At 47.0% G+C, this 20,011-nt stretch overlaps 1 protein-coding gene across 3 annotated transcripts in view; it reads right to left on the bottom strand.

Moving 5' to 3' along the window:
* Positions 1 to 20,011, bottom strand: part of LOC118377218 (septin-7-like) — a 51,194-nt gene continuing 31,183 nt past the window's right edge. For 2 of the 3 annotated variants that reach the window (XM_052472235.1, XM_052472234.1), the window contains 10 exons: positions 14,868 to 14,968; positions 14,543 to 14,677; positions 12,538 to 12,655; positions 11,830 to 11,922; positions 9,018 to 9,114; positions 5,000 to 5,051; positions 4,577 to 4,702; positions 2,533 to 2,668; positions 2,130 to 2,275; positions 1 to 1,142 (listed from right to left, as the gene is read on the bottom strand). In XM_052472235.1, the coding sequence (XP_052328195.1) occupies positions 1,106 to 1,142; positions 2,130 to 2,275; positions 2,533 to 2,668; positions 4,577 to 4,702; positions 5,000 to 5,051; positions 9,018 to 9,114; positions 11,830 to 11,922; positions 12,538 to 12,655; positions 14,543 to 14,677; positions 14,868 to 14,968 (1,041 nt within the window). In that variant the 3' untranslated portion in view covers positions 1 to 1,105. Of the gene's footprint in view, positions 1,143 to 2,129; positions 2,276 to 2,532; positions 2,669 to 3,239; positions 3,261 to 4,576; positions 4,703 to 4,999; positions 5,052 to 9,017; positions 9,115 to 11,829; positions 11,923 to 12,537; positions 12,656 to 14,542; positions 14,678 to 14,867; positions 14,969 to 20,011 lie in introns of all 3 variants that reach the window. The other variant, XM_052472233.1, reaches the window with a different exon arrangement.

Here is a 20,011-nt window from a genome sequence, read left to right as displayed (position 1 = left end):
TTGTATCATCACAAGTTTATTATGACTACAAAATAATAAAAATAATAATAAAAAAAATAAAGAGATGCATTACATGAACAGAGTTAAATGTGATGTAAGGGAAGGGAACCCCATCGTTGTTTATTACAGTCAATACAGACCTGTTTACAGTCATTGGTCATTGTAAGTAAACTACATCAGGGTTATGTGAACGGGTTGAGTTAACAACCAAACTTTCCTCCCCCACCGTCTCCTAAAACAGGGTTTCCCAGCCCTGGTCAAGGGGGCTTACTGTGTAGCAGCTGGAGTGAAATTCAGTATGCACAGTAAACCTCAAAGACCAGAATGGAGAAATGCCTACAAACACAAAATGAAAAATGTAACGATTACTGTAGCAGGGCCAATATAATAGAGAGGAAAAAAGGGACAAAATACCCAGCAATGAAAGGTTCTAATATGACTGAAGTTATACACAGCGGTCCATGGCTAGATGATTTAAATGACAAGAATTGGAAGAGGATAACATTTTTGGATGAGGGCGAAAAAATAACAACGATAACTAAATAACTAAAATTGTTATAAAAAGAAAAACGCCTGAGGTGTGTAGCTTGGTGTGTAGCTTCCTACTCCGCAGTTTGGTCATTTGGCATTAAATAGAACACTACAACAAAGTCGTGCAGTCTCCAAGGTCATCTAACTAGAAAGAGGATAAGAAAGCAAGTCTTGTGGCATTCTGGGTTTCAAAAAGAAAAGGGAATCGTCTCTGAAATCATGAAATAGCTCATACCTGTGTGTTTTGTTGTGTGCGTGTGGGACTGCGTGTGCTTGAGAACTGCGAACCAAAAAACATGATTGTACAACAGTCTAACATGCCCATTTCAGGGAGAACGAGAAAGGTCTTTGGGGAGGAGAGCGAGAGAACAGAAAGGAGACACCTTCCAGGACTGAGCATGTCTGTGACAGTAGGTCTAATGTAGGACCCCAGGTAGAACTCCCCCAGACATACCACACTGCTCCTCCATGCATACACATAGTAACAGGTTGTTGGTCGACAGACAAACTGACAGTCCAGGTTGGTAAATTGGCAACTAGTACATTGTCACACGGTGGTCTTGCCGAAATACTTTTAAAATATCTTCTTCTTTTTGTTCTTTTCCAGGGTTCTGTAGGGGTGTGAGAGAGAGGAGAAAAGAGAGACAAATTACTAAATTGATTATGTTTATGTACCCTTGCGCTGTGTACCCTTGAGACACATTTGTTTATGTACCCTTGCGCTGTGTACCCTTGAGACACATTTGTTTATGTACCCTTGCGCTGTGTACCCTTGAGACACATTTGTTTATGTACCCTTGCGCTGTGTACCCTTGAGACACATTTGTTTATGTACCCTTGCGCTGTGTACCCTTGAGACACATTTGTTTATGTACCCTTGCGCTGTGTACCCTTGAGACACATTTGTTTATGTACCCTTGCGCTGTGTACCCTTGAGACACATTTGTTTATGTACCCTTGCGCTGTGTACCCTTGAGACACATTTGTTTATGTACCCTTGCGCTGTGTACCCTTGAGACACATTTGTTTCTCCCAAAATAATAACCTTCCATCATATTCTATGATGGTACAGGATGAGGTGAGGAGGAAATCTCTAGTCATAGACTGTTCGCACGACAAGCGGTACCAGAGCACCAAGTCTAGGACCAAAAGGCTCCTTAACAGCTTCTACCCCCAAGCCATAATACTGCTGAACAATTAATCAAATGGCCACCAGACTATTTACATTGACCCCCCCCCACCTATACATGTACAAATGACCTCTAACCTGTACCCCCTGTATACAGCCTCGTTATTGTTAAAATATTGTGCTACTTTTTACTGTAGTTTATTTGGTAAATATTTTCTTAACTCTTCTTGAACTGCATTGTTGGTTAAGGGCTTGTAAGTAAGCATTTCACAGTAAGGTCTACACTTGTATTAGGCGCATGTGACAAATAAAGTTAGTTTTGATTTGTGTAGAAAAACACATACTGCATTATATGACACTGGAAAAAACAGGTTGAATAATTGTTCAGGGTTGACTCCATGCAATATAGTTCTATAGGAATGTACGTGTTGGCCATCTTCTTCATGTGAGTCGTAGCAGCGTGCTGTACCTGGATGCGTCTAGTTTCTGTTGCTCCAGCACCCTCTGCTGTGCCTCCCAGTTGTGCTTCTCGTCCTCCAGCTGGCGTCTCTTCTCCTCCAGCTCCTTGTGCTGGGCCTCCAGGTTCTTCTTCATCTGCTCATGGCGCCGCTGGAGCTGCAGACAGGACAGTTTGCACCCTTTGCATGGCTGGAGTCTAGTGTGTGTATGTGTGTATGTGTGTGTGAGATATATTTGTGTGTCTGTGTGAAATAGATGCATCTATTTTTTATGAATACATTGTTCATGAAAACATACAAATGTAACCATTCAAACTGGTGTCTTTTTTAAGTGAGATTGCTCCATTAATAAATAAACAAGGGGTGAGTGAGTGAGTTTTAGTGGTGTGAAGGTGTTCTGTTAGGTTCCTGTACCTCTAGCTCAGAGTCTTTGAGCTTCTGGATCTTCTCCTTGACCTTCATCTCAAACACCTGCTCCATTTCCATCTCCATCTTCTCCATCTTGGTCACGTGCTCCCTCCTCTCCTCCTCCATCTGGGCCAGGGGACTCCTGCAGGGTTGAGGCACACACACATCATCCACCAGTCTGGAGGCCTTACACCCCAGCTCTAGCCCAGAGTAGTCAAACTCAGACTTTGGGCCAGGGTGGAAATTCCTGTCACGATCTCTCCTGCATACACTTATGCCTGGAGGAGGAGGAGGAGGAGGAGGGGAGAGGAAGACCTTGGATGTGGAAGACAGAGCTATTCAATGAGAGGATAATATTAATTTCTGTTAGTAAAGCAAAGCCATTGCGTCGCTGAGTTAGTGAACGCCAAGCCGCCAAAAGCTCTATTGGTACAGTTGCTAAGTGAAGCTCACAAAAAAAAGCAAGAGCCTATAATCATAGGACAAAAATGACTTTCCAGGAAGACTATTCTACCAACTAGTATTCAATGAAGACTTCTGGGCAGTTTGCTAATGCTGAAGAATGATTTCATGTATATTGTGACCTGGTAGGGGCCTCCAGCCCATAATAAAGAACAGCATCTCTATACAAACACAGGGACTGTACGAGGCAGACGGAAAAACAGAGAGGAAGTAGAGACGGAGCCAACTTGAAGAACTGAAATGACACTTACATGCCTTCACTTGTGTCAAATCTAAAAAAAGAGAAACACACACACTTAGCATGCTGATATGATGACCATGCTGATATGATGACCATGCGTTAGAAAGCTATTAGCTAGCTAATGAGAACGAATGCTGGTGGTTACTGTGACATTACGGTGCATTATTTTAGTGAGGTTCTCTGTGCTTGGCTGTGAATTAGCAGTAGTTAAGGCTCATTAGACTGTTAGATCCAGCCCAGATTCTGGGCTGTGTGGGTGACTGTTAGATCCAGCCCAGATTCTGGGCTGTGTGTGTGGGTGACTGTTAGATCCAGTCTAGATTCTGGGCTGTGTGGGTGACTGTTAGATCCAGCCCAGATTCTGGGCTGTGTGTGTGGGTGACTGTTAGATCCAGCCCAGATTCTGGGCTGTGTGTGTGTGGGTGACTGTTAGATCCAGCCCAGATTCTGGGCTGTGTGTGTGGGTGACTGTTAGATCCAGTCTAGATTCAGGGCTGTGTGTGTGTGGGTGACTGTTAGATCCAGCCCAGATGCTGGGCTGTGTGTGTGTGGGTGACTGTTAGATCCAGCCCAGATGCTGGGCTGTGTGTGTGGGTGACTGTTAGATCCAGTCTAGATTCAGGGCTGTGTGTGTGTGGGTGACTGTTAGATCCAGCCCAGATGCTGGGCTGTGTGTGTGGGTGACTGTTAGATCCAGTCTAGATTCAGGGCTGTGTGTGTGTGGGTGACTGTTAGATCCAGTCTAGATTCAGGGCTGTGTGTGTGTGGGTGACTGTTAGATCCAGCCCAGATGCTGGGCTGTGTGTGTGGGTGACTGTTAGATCCAGTCTAGATTCAGGGCTGTGTGTGTGTGGGTGACTGTTAGATCCAGCCCAGATTCTGGGCTGTGTGGGTGACTGTTAGATCCAGCCCAGATGCTGGGCTGTGTGTGTGGGTGACTGTTAGATCCAGCCCAGATTCTGGGCTGTGTGTGTGTGGGTGACTGTTAGATCCAGCCCAGATTCTGGGCTGTGTGTGTGTGGGTGACTGTTAGATCCAGCCCAGATGCTGGGCTGTGTGTGTGGGTGACTGTTAGATCCAGTCTAGATTCAGGGCTGTGTGTGTGTGGGTGACTGTTAGATCCAGCCCAGATGCTGGGCTGTGTGTGTGGGTGACTGTTAGATCCAGCCCAGATGCTGGGCTGTGTGTGTGGGTGACTGTTCATCCCTGTGATCAGGGGAGAGGATTGCAGTAGTGCAGGGCCTTGTCTCAAGCGTTTCTTCCACACTGATCCAGAACTGCAATGGAGAGAAATTAAAAACATAACCACTTACAAACACCTTTGGTCGACTGTTGGTTAGTACTAACTTGGTCATTGGTCCCTTGTTCTTGTTGTTGTCCACTCCGTTGTATGTGACGGCTGCTAGCTTCCTGCTGCGGTAGTTCTCATAGTGGACGTTGTTAGTCACATCCTTCAGGTCCTGCATGTGGGTTCTGGATCAAATCAAATTAAAACTTTATTTAAACTGCATGTAGGTTCTGGAACAAGAAGACAGAACAACTCAAATAAAACTTTATTTAAACTAAAATTAACCACAGCAATAAACTTTACAGAAAAAAAATGACACTAAAAGACATTTAAACAGTCAGAGAGCGCAGTGAGGATCAATATGGCACTGAGAAATGGCACCATAATGTCTCTGCCGATGCTCATGCAGAGTGTAAAACAGGACACTCAGTGGTGCATGACCATGATGCAGAGGAATGTGTTTGTGTGTGCTGGAACAGTACCTGATGAGCATGTTCCTCAGGATGGTGAAGTCACAGTGCTCTCCATTCTCCACTAGAGAGAGACAGACACACAGGCAGAGACAGAGAGAGAGAGAGAGAGAGAGAGAGAGAGAGAGAGAGAGACAGAGAGACAGAGAGAGAGAGAGAGAGAGTTGTCAGTTACCACAAGGGGGTGTGACAGTCACAGGAGGGAGATGGAGAGCTAGTCACTGCTGAAGGGAAGACCTCACGTCCACGCTCCTCGTAACCCATCGGAGAAGGTCACAGGGGAGGGGCCTCTGGCTTTCTCATACAATAAGTTGAGGGGGACGAGGAGATAGGAAGCGAGGAGTATGCAATTAAGATCTTCCCCTAGAGATTGCGTGGAGTAGATAGGAAGGAGAGTCTGGGTGTAATACTGTCAGCAGTCACAGTGTGGTGCCAGACACCATGTATACTCCCACATACACTAGTTCCCCCTGAGGTTTCTGCCTGCTGTGTGTAGGGAGTGGATCACATAGCTGAAGTGTGGCCTTCCCCTCTCCCTCTCTATATTTATACACTTACACGGTGCCAGAAACATTTTTTGGTAATCCAAAACTCACTCCCCATGGGCGGGTTTCATGCAACCGCCACAGAGGTACTGTAGTCGTAGTAACCGCACAGTTCATCCAGTCGAAAGAACACAACTTTACTATTTTATACGAAAATTACAGCATCTCACATACACTACAGACCAAAGATGTTGACTTGTAATCTGGTCATAGACAGAGATACAAAGCTATATCTGAATGGTAGAGTTCAGAGTAGAGCTGACTTTCCCATCTACTCTTGCAGCGGTACAACAGTGGGGAGCATAGAGGGGACATTAATTCACTTCTGGGGTTGGAGTGTGTGTACACATGACCTGAGCTCTGGGGTCATGAAGTTAAAGTTCAAAATAGCTAGCTAAACTTCATACAGGTCCACTCTACTAAGACAAGTGCTGTAGAGTCGAGAATCATTTAGAGGGAGTGGTGCTAAAGCAGCTTCCTGTCGGTCTGTCTGTCTGGCATCAAAGAGAACTGAACACATATCCTGTCGGTCTGTCTGTCTAGCATCAAAGAGAACTGAACACATATCCTGTCGGTCTGTCTGTCTAGCATCAAAGAGAACTGAACACATATCCTGTCGGTCTGTCTGTCTAGCATCAAAGAGAACTGAACACATATCCTGTCGGTCTGTCTGTCTAGCATCAAAGAGAACTGAACACATATCCTGTCAGTCTGTCTGTCTAGCATCAAAGAGAACTGAACACATATCCTGTCGGTCTGTCTGTCTAGCATCAAAGAGAACTGAACACATATCCTGTCGGTATGTCTGTCTAGCATCAAAGAGAACTGAACACATATCCTGTCGGTCTGTCTGTCTAGCATCAAAGAGAACTGAACACATATCCTGTCAGTCTGTCTGTCTAGCATCAGAGAACGGAACACATATCCTGTCGTTCTGTCTGTCTGGCATCAAAGAGAACTGAACACATATCCTGTCGGTCTGTCTGTCTAGCATCAAAGAGAACTGAACACATATCCTGTCGGTATGTCTGTCTAGCATCAAAGAGAACTGAACACATATCCTGTCGGTCTGTCTGTCTAGCATCAAAGAGAACTGAACACATATCCTGTCGGTCTGTCTGTCTAGCATCAAAGAGAACTGAACACATATCCTGTCGGTCTGTCTGTCTAGCATCAAAGAGAACTGAACACATATCCTGTCGGTCTGTCTGTCTAGCATCAAAGAGAACTGAACACATATCCTGTCGGTCTGTCTATCTAGCATCAAAGAGAACTGAACACATACCCTGTCGGTCTGTCTGTCTAGCATCAAAGAGAACTGAACACATATCCTGTCAGTCTGTCTGTCTAGCATCAGAGAACGGAACACATATCCTGTCGTTCTGTCTGTCTGGCATCAAAGAGAACTGAACACATATCCTGTCGGTCTGTCTGTCTAGCATCAAAGAGAACTGAACACATATCCTGTCGGTATGTCTGTCTAGCATCAAAGAGAACTGAACACATATCCTGTCGGTCTGTCTGTCTAGCATCAAAGAGAACTGAACACATATCCTGTCGGTCTGTCTGTCTAGCATCAAAGAGAACTGAACACATATCCTGTCGGTCTGTCTGTCTAGCATCAAAGAGAACTGAAAAAACATATCCTGTCGGTATGTCTGTCTAGCATCAAAGAGAACTGAACACATATCCTGTCGGTCTGTCTGTCTAGCATCAAAGAGAACTGAACACATATCCTGTCAGTCTGTCTGTCTAGCATCAAAGAGAACTGAACACATATCCTGTCGGTCTGTCTGTCTAGCATCAAAGAGAACTGAAGACATATCCTGTCGGTCTGTCTGTCTAGCATCAAAGAGAACTGAACACATATCCTGTCGTTCTGTCTGTCTAGCATCAAAGAGAACTGAAAAAACATATCCTGTCGGTCTGTCTGTCTGGCATCAAAGAGAACTGAACACATATCCTGTCGGTCTGTCTGTCTAGCATCAAAGAGAACTGAACACATATCCTGTCGGTCTGTCTGTCTAGCATCAAAGAGAACTGAACACATATCCTGTCGGTCTGTCTGTCTAGCATCAAAGAGAACTGAACACATATCCTGTCGGTCTGTCTGGCATCAAAGAGAACTGAACACATATCCTGTCGGTCTGTCTGTCTAGCATCAAAGAGAACTGAACACATATCCTGTCGGTCTGTCTGTCTAGCATCAAAGAGAACTGAACACATATCCTGTCGGTCTGTCTGGCATCAAAGAGAACTGAACACATATCCTGTCGGTCTGTCTGTCTAGCATCAAAGAGAACTGAACACATATCCTGTCGGTCTGTCTGGCATCAAAGAGAACTGAACACATATCCTGTTGGTCTGTCTGGCATCAAAGAACTGAACACATATCCTGTTGAATAGAACACGTCTGTCTGTTACATACAGGACTCTCCTCAAAACACACCCTCCATCTAAAAGGGCCTGTTATATGCCGAGTTGATACAACTCAACTCAACTCAACGCTTTTCCTTTGTTAAGACATTAACAAATGTCATGTTTGTCGTATGCAAAATGACCTAAGTACTACTCTATTTGTTAAAAACATTCCATGGTCATTAAGTCACCAGTAGATAAGGCGGAGTATATACCGGACCGACGTAACTGGTCAGACAGGAACACACACATCACTCAGGGCCAGAGATAACATAGCAAGTGAATGTTTATAACACAACATAACTATAGGTCAACTGCTGGGCAGGAGGCTACTGAACCTCCCCAGGTTCTGGTTGTATAATGTTTAGTATAGGAATAGTGTTGAATAATGTTACATTTTAATACTCTTTTTGAGCTGAAACTAGAAATGTAGATTTATTTGATTAACCAGGCATGTCCCAACTAGATGGGACTAGAAATGTCAGCATTTTAATTACGATACAGAGAGGACCTAAGATACAGAGAGGACCTAAGATACAGAGAGGGCCTAAGATACAGAGAGGGCCTAAGATACAGAGAGGGCCTAAGATACAGAGAGGGCCTAAGATACAGAGAGGGCCTAAGATACAGAGAGGACCTAAGATACAGAGAGGGCCTAAGATACAGAGAGGGCCTAAGATACAGAGAGGACCTAAGATACAGAGAGGACCTAAGATACAGAGAGGACCTAAGATACAGAGAGGACCTAAGATACAGAGAGGACCTAAGATACAGAGAGGACCTAAGATACAGAGAGGACCTAAGATACAGAGAGGGCCTAAGATACAGAGAGGGCCTAAGGGAAAAAGCATAATGGTCATTCTAAGTCAAACATGACCTGCAGACGCACTTCCCCAACACACAGTTGCCCGGATAATATATTGACCCCATAGTAGGGTGAGAGATTGTATTACTTCCACACGTAAACCTTTCAAAGTTAAACAAATCGACGTTTAACAGCCCAGAGGCTGTTGTGTGTGTATCCAGGCCAGTGTCTTGACTGTGACCTCTGACCCATGGCTTCTCACCTTCCGCCACGCCCCAGGGGTACTGCCTCCCTCTCACCCGCTTCTCGTTGACCACGATGATGGTGTTGCTACCAACAACAGCCAGGGGCAAGCGATCCTGCAGGGGAGGGAGATAAAACATTACACAGCAGACACACAACTCATTCAAATAACCTGTTTGACAAGGCTATGCACACACATTCTGCTGCGGTGAAGTATGTTTACCAAGACTCCTTTTTTAAAATTGGATGGAAAATTGACTGGAGATAAAGTAGTGCATTGGGAACACAGCAACTCTAATGGCAGTGACAGTTGAGAACAGTGGTTTGTGTGTGTGTCTCCGTGTGTACCTTTAGTGAGCGTGTGTTTGATTGTTCGCTCCTGTGTGTGGCAGTGGTAGCCAACTACCCACTCAGTGGCAGTGGTAGCCAACTACCCACTCAGTGGCAGTGGTAGCCAAATACCCACTCAGTGGCAGTGGTAGCCAACTACCCACTCAGTGGCAGTGGTAGCCAACTACCCACTCAGTGGCAGTGGCAGTCAACTACCCACTCAGTGGCAGCCAACTACCCACTCAGCGGCAGTGGTAGCCAACTACCCACTCAGCGGCAGTGGTATCCAACTACCCACTCAGCGGCAGTGGTAACCAACTACCCACTCAGCGGCAGTGGTAGCCAACTACCCACTCAGCGGCAGCCAACTACCCACTCAGCGGCAGCCAACTACCCACTCAGCGGCAGCCAACTACCCACTCAGCGGCAGCCAACTACCCACTCAGTGGCAGCCAACTACCCACTCAGTGGCAGCCAACTACCCACTCAGTGGCAGTGGTAACCAACTACCCACTCAGTGGCAGTGGTAACCAACTACCCACTCAGTGGCAGTGGTAACCAACTACCCACTCAGTGGCAGCCAACTACCCACTCAGTGGCAGCCAACTACCCACTCAGTGGCAGCCAACTACCCACTCAGTGGCAGCCAACTACCCACTCAGTGGCAGCCAACTACCCACTCAGTGGCAGCCAACTACCCACTCAGTGGCAGCCAACTACCCACTCAGTGGCAGCCAACTACCCACTCAGTGGCAGCCAACTACCCACTCAGTGGCAGCCAACTACCCACTCAGTGGCAGTGGTAACCAACTACCCACTCAGTGGCAGTGGTAACCAACTACCCACTCAGTGGCAGTGGTAACCAACTACCCACTCAGCGGCAGTGGTAACCAACTACCCACTCAGCGGCAGTGGTAACCAACTACCCACTCAGTGGCAGTGGTAACCAACTAACCACTCAGCGGCAGTGGTAACCAACTAACCACTCAGTGGCAGTGGTAACCAACTAACCACTCAGTGGTAACCAACTAACCACTCAGCGGCAGTGGTAACCAACTAACCACTCAGCGGCAGTGGTAACCAACTACCCACTCAGCGGCAGTGGTAGCCAACTACCCACTCAGTGGCAGCCAACTACCCACTCAGTGGCAACCAACTACCCACTCAGTGGCAGCCAACTACCCACTCAGTGGCAGCCAACTACCCACTCAGTGGCAGCCAACTACCCACTCAGTGGCAGTGGTAACCAACTAACCACTCAGCGGCAGTGGTAACCAACTAACCACTCAGCGGCAGTGGTAACCAACTACCCACTCAGCGGCAGTGGTAACCAACTACCCACTCAGCGGCAGTGGTAACCAACTACCCACTCAGCGGCAGTGGTAACCAACTACCCACTCAGCGGCAGTGGTAACCAACTACCCACTCAGCGGCAGTGGTAGCCAACTACCCACTCAGTGGTATCCAACTACCCACTCAGTGGTATCCAACTACCCACTCAGTGGTATCCAACTACCCACTCAGTGGTATCCAACTACCCACTCAGTGGTATCCAACTACCCACTCAGTGGTATCCAACTACCCACTCAGTGGTATCCAACTACCCACTCAGTGGCATCCAACTACCCACTCAGTGGCATCCAACTACCCACTCAGTGGCATCCAACTACCCACTCAGTGGCATCCAACTACCCACTCAGTGGCATCCAACTACCCACTCAGTGGCATCCAACTACCCACTCAGTGGCATCCAACTACCCACTCAGTGGCAGCCAACTACCCACTCAGTGGCAGCCAACTACCCACTCAGTGGCAGCCAACTACCCACTCAGTGGCAGCCAACTACCCACTCAGTGGTAGCCAACTACCCACTCAGTGGTAGCCAACTACCCACTCAGTGGTAGCCAACTACCCACTCAGTGGTAGCCAACTACCCACTCAGTGGTAGCCAACTACCCACTCAGTGGTATCCAACTACCCACTCAGTGGCAGCCAACTACCCACTCAGTGGCAGTGGTAGCCAACTACCCACTCAGTGGCAGTGGTAGCCAACTACCCACTCAGTGGCAGTGGTAGCCAACTACCCACTCAGTGGCAGTGGTAGCCAACTACCCACTCAGTGGCAGTGGTAGCCAACTACCCACTCAGTGGCAGTGGTAGCCAACTACCCACTCAGTGGCAGTGGTAGCCAACTACCCACTCAGTGGCAGTGGTAGCCAACTACCCACTCAGTGGTTTCTCTCTTATTAATCCTGGGGCTGGTGGGGCCAGTGCAGCCAAAACACTAGTAGTGGATTTTAGTGTTAGATTTATGTTATGCCTTCAGCAGGGATGTAAACACTACATTTCATGATCAGGATAAAGACAGTGTTGTGTTCATGTTTGTCAAGTTTTTTTCTCCTATTTTTTATTCAATTCCAGCTTTGGTGTGGAAAATACAAGCTGTGTGTGTGTGTGTGTGTGTGTGTGTGTGTGTGTGTGTGTGTGTGTGGGATCCAAACCTTGATCTTCTTGACCATCTTGTTCTCCTCCTCATCGTTGGTCTCTGGGAACTCGTAGATCTGGATTTTGTGCTCTGTGATTTCTCGCATGATCTATAAAGAAAGTGAGAGAGAGAAAATGTGAGAGACAGGGGGAGAGAGAGAGAAAGTTGAGAGAGAGGGGGAGAGAGAGAGAGAAAGGTGGGAGAGGGGGAGAGAGAGAGAAATGTGTGAGAGAGGGGAGAGAGAGAGAAATGTGTGTGAGAGAGAGAGGTGAGAGAAAGGGGGAAGAGTGGTAGAGTTCATGTGAGTCGTGCTTCCCTCTGGTTATGTACCCATCTAGGCCAACGAGCCACAAACATCAATACTCACTCAGGCTGAAGGGGCAGTCAATACACAGGATGAGGGAACTGTGCACAGCACGTACACACACTCGTTGAGTCACATGCAACAACTGTGCATCACTCATTTATTTCATGTTCTCTCCCACAGGAAAAGCTTGCATACACTACTAATATCACAGTCTACATCTGCATTCAGAGAAAGACATACACACAGGACATGGTGTGTACACAGTGCCCGCCCACACACACACACACACACACACACACACACACACACACACACACACACACACACACACACACACACACACACACACACACACACACACACACACACACACACACACACACACACACACACACACACACACACACACACACACACCTGCTTCTTGAACTGTTGGCACTCCTCAGGAGTCATTGTGTCAGCTTTGGCGATGAGGGGGATGATGTTCACTTTTTCATGTAACCGCTTCATGAACTCTATATCAAGAGGCTTCAACCTGGAGAGAGAGAGAGAGGTTTTGAGTTTCAACAAGTTCCTTTCATTTAACATGGTCAAGGTGAAGCTTGTTGGTGCTACACTGGAGGGATGGAGAGAGGGATGGAGAGAGGGATGGAGAGAGGGATGGAGAGAGGGATGAGAGAGAGGGATGAGAGAGGGAAAGAGAGAGGGAAAGAGAGAGGGAAGAAGAGAGGGAAGAAGAGAGGGAAGAAGAGAGGGAAGAAGAGAGGGAAAGAGAGGGATGGAGAGAGGGAAAGAGAGGGAAAGAGAGGGAAAGAGAGGGATGGAGAGAGGGAAAGAGGGGGAAAGAGAGAGGGAAAGAGGGGGAAAGAGAGAGGGATGGAGAGAGGGATGGAGAGAGGGATGGAGAGAGGGATGGAGAGAGGGAAAGAGAGGGATGGAGAGAGGGAAAGAGAGGGATGGAGAGAGGGAAAGAGAGGGATGGAGAGGGAAAGAGAGGGATGGAGAGAGGGAAAGAGAGGGGGAAAGAGAGGGATGGAGAGAGGGAAAGAGAGGGATGGAGAGAGGGAAAGAGAGAGGGAAAGAGGGAAAGAGAGAGGGATGAGAGAGGGATGGAGAGAGGGATGGAGAGAGGGATGGAGAGAGGGATGGATGGAGTGAGGGATGGAGAGAGGGATGGAGAGAGGGATGGAGAGAGGGAAAGAGAGAGGGACGGAGAGAGGGACGGAGAGAGGGACGGAGAGAGGGACGGAGAGAGGGACGGAGAGAGGGAAGAAGAGAGGGAAGAAGAGAGGGAAGAAGAGAGGGAAGAAGAGAGGGAAGAAGAGAGGGAAGAAGAGAGGGAAGAAGAGAGGGAAGAAGAGAGGGACGGAGAGAGGGAATGAGAGATGGAAGGAGAGAGGGAAGAGGGGTAGAAAAACTCAGATACACAGCTTGGCTGACCTTGGGACTAAAAAAAACCATTTCCTGTTCAGCACGAATCTCCCTCTCCATGGCAGCATCTGGCCCACAATACACTGTAAATCTACTGAGCAGCACAGCACTCTTCTGTTCTGCCTGAAAACAATTTAATTTAAACAGCCATCAAGTTGGTATTTCATACAGAGTTAGAGATTCCAGTCTGTGAAAGTAGATCCTGGGATATCTAAACAATGTTGAATCCTGGCACACAGACAACATGTACAAGTCTATGCTCTGCCTTGGCTGTGGCTGGATTCAACTGTATGTTCAGAAAGTTAGATCAAGAGAGCAGCATGAATCATCGCACTTTGAAAAATGATTGTGTTTCAGTCTCCATTTTGAAAGATCAGTTTACGCAAACACACACACACACACTAGGCCTACACAGACACACCCCCACAGCCTGCCCCCACACTCCCACGGCCGGCCTGCCTGCCTACACACACACACACGGCCCGCCCACACGCACACACCCGGCCCGCCCACACGCACACATGTTAACTGTCAATGGAGCCATACGGTGCTAGTACTCTTGGATGACCACAGACTGCTACCAGCCAGCCAGGCACAATAGAGACCAGAACAAGGACTTGGTCAGAGATACAGGCACACTTTGGGCCAAGACAGTGAGGAACACCGGCATCCAAATGGAGAGAGTACAGGCCTGTCAAATCACCCTTTGTTTATGGGGAGCACAGCACAGCCCAGAGAGATGCAACAGCAGGGCCAGCTGTGTGGAGCAGAGCCGAGGACAGACAGGAAATACAGAGATGAGAAACAGCCTCCAACAAAGTGAACCCAGGAGAAGAGAGATACCTAAATGAACATGTTCAATCTCAAATGAGTGGAGGAACACTTTTCTTCCCCCGTGGAGAAGAATTATTCACAGTTTGAGAAGCAGCAGGGACTAAATTGAACTATTATAGTGTGTCAAGAATGGCGCCATTCCAGCTGCAGTACCTACCCGTGTCCAGAGGGGGCAATGAAGTAGAGGCAGCAGTGCACTCTGTTGTCAGGCATCTGCCGTCTGTTGACCCGGGACTCTGAGTTGAGGTAATCCTCAAACTTACTGTCGATGTGATCGATGACTGGCTGCCAGCTTTATAGGAGAGCAGAGCACAGACATTACTCAATTACTCTATATTTAATGTAGAATATACACATTCAGATAGAGATATAGGGCAGGCTAGGCTAGCCAGTCAGTTGGCAAGTCAGTCGGCCAACAAGCAGGCAAGTCAGTCGGCCAACAAGCATATCAGTCGGTCAGCCAGCCACCTAGTCAGACGTACCAGTTACTGTTGTCGACAGCGTCCCCGAACCCTGGCGTGTCAACGATGGTGAGAAGCAGCTGAACTCCTCCTTCCTTTACCAGCACCTTCGACTGCTCCACCTGAGATTGTAGAGAACACTAAATAATTATAACAAAGACATGTAGAAATTCAGCACAGAATCACAGTGAACTATAAAAAAAAACCCACCATGACATCAGTTTCTCTCCATTTACAGTTAATTTGAATAGGGACATGTACAAACAGACGCATTGAAAAAATAATCCCCCGATGCGTTGCACCATAGTGTGTGTATAACTTGCGCTAATTTATGCTAATCATGACAGTTTGCAGTCTCGTCACCTCCGAGCACTCCTCTGTTGAGGGGATGGGCTCAGATTCAGGGGCTTGGTTAGGGGGTCTAACATAGTCCTTTCCTTTCATCTTTATCTAGAAAGTATCTGTTTGGAGAAGATAGCTAACAATCAAACTACAAAATCCCAGGTGAAAAGAAATGTGGTTTTGCCAAATATAAATCACAAATAAGAGATACACTTGTTGAGGGTTGTCACCAGGGAGACTGAGGATGATATTTGACCTTAGACCCAGAGAGAGCTCTAGTAATATCTGGCTGCCTACGAGTGTCCAATACAGGGTGTACATAGCAGATTGCAGAGTGGCCTCTTAGCTGACCAGAGAGCTTTAACCAGCAGGCGGTCCAGACCAAACCTTGTGATTAGCAGATGAGCTGCACTTCAATGATTTAATCAGGAGGAACATATGAAGGCCTGCAGTGTTCCGCTCAGATCACAATGGAAGGCATTGTGTGTGTTAAAGCAGCTCTGTGTACAGTAGGCAAGCTCTGCTTCAGCAGTTGTACACGGACCAACATAAAACACTACTATACCTCATTTGTTCACACACACACACACACACACACACACACACACACACACACACACACACACACACACACACACACACACACACACACACACACACACACACACACACACACACACACACACACACACACACACACACACACACAGATATAAGCAGCCTTAACCATCCTTTTGTTTACTTAATGACATATTTCATTGCTGTAGGACCATTTTGAGAAGGCCAGCCCAGCCAGCAGCCCATAGTTTCTCAAAGAGCAGCACATTTGAGTTTAACCTCAGCAGCTAAACTTAGCCGTCACCTTCCACTTAGAAAGCACGTAGAATGCCTGTGGTTGCCTGAGGCTGGGTTACGGCTGCTCTACCTCCAACCTACCCGCTGGGCCCCAGCTAAAGGCTTCTTCTCCCCCACACAGCCCCACTGTGTCCTGGCCACCCCCTGGCTGGCTAACAAAGCGCAACGGAAAAGTGAAATTTCATCTGTGAACATAAACACCATTTTAAAAATATGGAATAACATTTTTAACAAATATTGTGTTGCAATTCTGACCTACAATAATACCTTTGAGTTTGGTCAGTTTCATCTCACTAACAAACAAACAAATGTACAGCGGCCTGTGAGGAGTGCTACGCGAACAAGCATAACATAGTATATTAAAAAAATCTGGGAAACCGGAGAGGTATCCTGCACGTTTTCAGGTTTATAGTCTGTTACTCCTCAGTTGAGTTTACTTCACCTTTAGGTAGCTAATGTCATGGATTTGTTTGCCAGCACAAGTCTAGATAGCACTAGCTGTATTATGCCTACAACAGTGAAGTTTCAGTCTGCTAGGTGTATCTCTATAGCATGGTCATATCTCTGGGTGACGTGGACATCCCTATGCATGCACCTTATTAAAATATGACCAATTCGGGCTTCGGTTGAGCAATGTAGAAATAAGTCGCACGATGTCTCTTCTCCGACAACTTTTGTAAATAATCCTCAATTTCGCCTAAATTCATACTTCTCATGACTTCAAAAGTTATTTTAATTACCCAGTAATAGAGCGTACCTAAGTTGGCATTAGCAAACCATTCACACGCTTCAGCTAAATTAACACTGGAGATCCTTGTCAGAGAGCTAGCGAAATTGCATTTAAGTTTGGCAGCAGAACTCACAGAATTGCTGAATAACTCCCTGGCGGCTGCACTGGATCCAATTCAGGCAACCGTGGAAACCATCCGGGGTTCTGTGGCATCTCACACTGGCCGAAGTTGAGATTTGATTTCACATTCAAAACGCCAGAATATCCACAACGCCAGAATATCCACGTGATTGGACTGCCAAAGGATTCTGAGCCAGGATATCCAACCCATCAGATAATACGGCTATGGACAACTTTTTAGATATCAATGGATGGGATATCCCAAGTTATGGACATGAGTAAAGTTCTGGACAACCCTCTGCATCTTGATGAGATAACGAAGGGTCTAAAGTTAATGCAAAGTGGCAAAGCCCCAGGTCCTGATGGCAAGGTCCCAGGCCCTGATGGCAAGGCCCCTGGCCCTGATGGCAAGGCCCCTGGCAATGATGGCAAGGCCCCTGGCCCTGGTGGCAAGGCCCTTGGCCCTGGTGGCAAGGCCCTTGGCCCTGGTGGCTTCCACGGTAGATTTTTACAAAACATTCTCAGATCAACTTGCCCCATTACTGTTAGATATGTTCACCGACTCGTTATCACAGGACCCCCCAGACGCTAACCCAAGCCTCTATCTCATTTATACTTAAGAAAGATAAAGATCCAGGGGAATGCGGTGGATATCTGCCCATTTCAATTTTGAATGCTGATGTTAAGTAATTAGGTTCTAGCATGCCGGTTGGAACCCTGCCTTCAGGATGTCATATCTGATGATCAAATGAGTTTCATCAAAGGGCGACAACTGTTTTCCAATGTACGACAGCTTTTGAACATTATAACCCCCAAATAGTTTTTTCTCTTGATGTAGAGTGGGATTATTTAAGATTTTGGGAAGATTTCGTTTTGGGTCCAATTTCATTTCATGGATACGTCTGCTCTATTCTGCTCCTACGGCTAGCGTACACACCAACTCTCAACCTTCAAAATACTTCCCCCTCTCCAGAGGGACCCGTCAAGGGTGCCCTATGTCCCTGCCCCTTTTTTGCTCTTGCAATAGAACCGCTTTCCTTGGCCTTAAAACTATCACCATCATTCACTGGAATCTACCGAGCTGGTGAAGAGCACAAAGTGTCAATGTATGCAGATGATCTACTAAACCCAGCAAAAAAAGAAACATCCCTTTTTCAGGACCCTGTCTTTCAAAGTTAATTCATAAAAATCCAAATTACAATGAAGATCTGTGGAGTTAAGGGTTTAAACAGTGTTTTCCATGCTTGTTCAATGAACCATAAACAATTAATGAACATGCACCTGTTGAACGGCCATTAAGACACTAACATCTTACAGACGTGCCTTAGGCATGAGGACTGCAGATGCGGCCAGGGCAATGGATTGCAATGTCCGTACTGAGACACCTAAGACAGCGCCACAGAGAGACAGGACGGACAGCTGATCTTCCTTGCAGTGGCAGACCACATGTAACAACACCTGCACAGGATCGGTACATCCGAACATCACACCTGCGGGACAGGTACAGGATGGCAACAACAACTGCCCGAGTTACACCAGGAACGCACAATCCCCCCATCAATGCTCAGACTGTCCGCAATAGGCTGAACTGAAGGCTTGTAGGCCTGTTGTAAGGCAGGTCCTCACCAGACATCACAACGTCACCTATGGGCACAAACCCACCGTCGCTGGACCAGACAGGACTGGCAAAAAGGGATCTTCACTGACGAGTCACGATTTTGTCTCACTAGGGGTGATGGTCGGATTTGTGTTTATCGTCAAAGGAATGAGCTTATCACGAGGCCTGTACTCTGAAGTGGGATCGATTTGGAGGTGGAGGGTCTGTCTGGGGCGGTGTGTCACAGCATCATCGGACTGAGCTTGTTGTCATTTTAGGCAATTTCAAAGCTGTGCATTACAGGGAAGACATCCCTCATGTGGTACCCTTCCTGCAGGCTCATCCTGACATGACCCTCCAGCATGACAATGCCACCAGCCATACTGCTCGTTCTGTGCGTGATTTCCTGCAAGACAGGAATATCCGTGTTCTTTCATGGCCAGCGAAGAGCTCGGATCTCAATCCCATTGAGCAAGTCTGGGACCGGTTGGATCGGAGTGTGAGGGCTAGGGCCATTCCCCCCAGAAATGTCCAGGAACTTTCAAGTGCATTGGTGGAAGAGTGGGGTAACATCTCACAGCAAGAACTGGCAAATCTGGTGCAGTCCATGAGGAGGAGATGCACTGCAGTACTTAATGCAGCTGGTGGCCACACCAGATACTGACTGTTACTTTTGATTTTGACCCCCCCTTTGTTCAGGGACACATTCTTCTTAAGTATGTTTTGAAAACACTGATGATATGCAGTACGATCATTTTTCTTTTGCATATGCGCCTAAATATTTGACTGTACGACTTGGAATGTGAATTTAGGAGCACCAGTGCGTCTAGAAAAACGTGAGGGTTAGTATCTCAAGTATGTTTATTTGCGTGCACCTACATTTGTAAACTTATAAAAAGGGTCAGTGTAGAGTCCTGATATGTTGCATGTGTGAACCACTGTGTGTATGTTCCAGCCAAAGAACAGCTAAACTACCAACTGCAGGGGAAATGATGGGATGAGGTAAAAAAAAAAAAAACATGTTTTAATGGTTTGAAAATTTAAATGTCCAAGCAATAAATCTAGTCACTCAATCATTAGGGCTGGAATGCACACAGCTTTTTTATAGGGCAGCGTGATGACACATCTGTCGACCCCACCCTAGCAAGACACTGACACCTGGAGCTGGTGGGCCAGAAGATTCTTTACGGTGTGTGAGACGTTGACCTCCTCATCCAGTTCACACTGTGTGCGTGTGTGTGTGTGTGTGTGCATGGGCGCTGTGGTCCCTGAGCTCCGTGACCTTCTGTCACAGGAATCGAGACGGCACATTGAGATCCTCCCATCTCTTTTCTTGACCTCTGACTTCTAACCCCAAGCTGCTGCTGGCTACTGGCGGAGATACATAAACCTCAACCAGGTTCTCTAATCACCAGAGTAGGACTTCTCCTTCCCTATTCTCTCTCGCTCTCTCACTCACACCCCTCTAGTCTGTCTTGTTGTAACTAAAACAGGTTACAAATATCTTCTTAGGCACCACCA

Source organism: Oncorhynchus keta, chromosome 20 (genome assembly GCF_023373465.1).
Source record: "Oncorhynchus keta strain PuntledgeMale-10-30-2019 chromosome 20, Oket_V2, whole genome shotgun sequence".
In the NCBI taxonomy this organism is placed as follows: domain Eukaryota; kingdom Metazoa; phylum Chordata; class Actinopteri; order Salmoniformes; family Salmonidae; genus Oncorhynchus; species Oncorhynchus keta.
The sequence above is the reverse complement of the archived record's forward strand: the minus strand, read 5'-3'. Positions and strand labels throughout refer to the sequence as shown.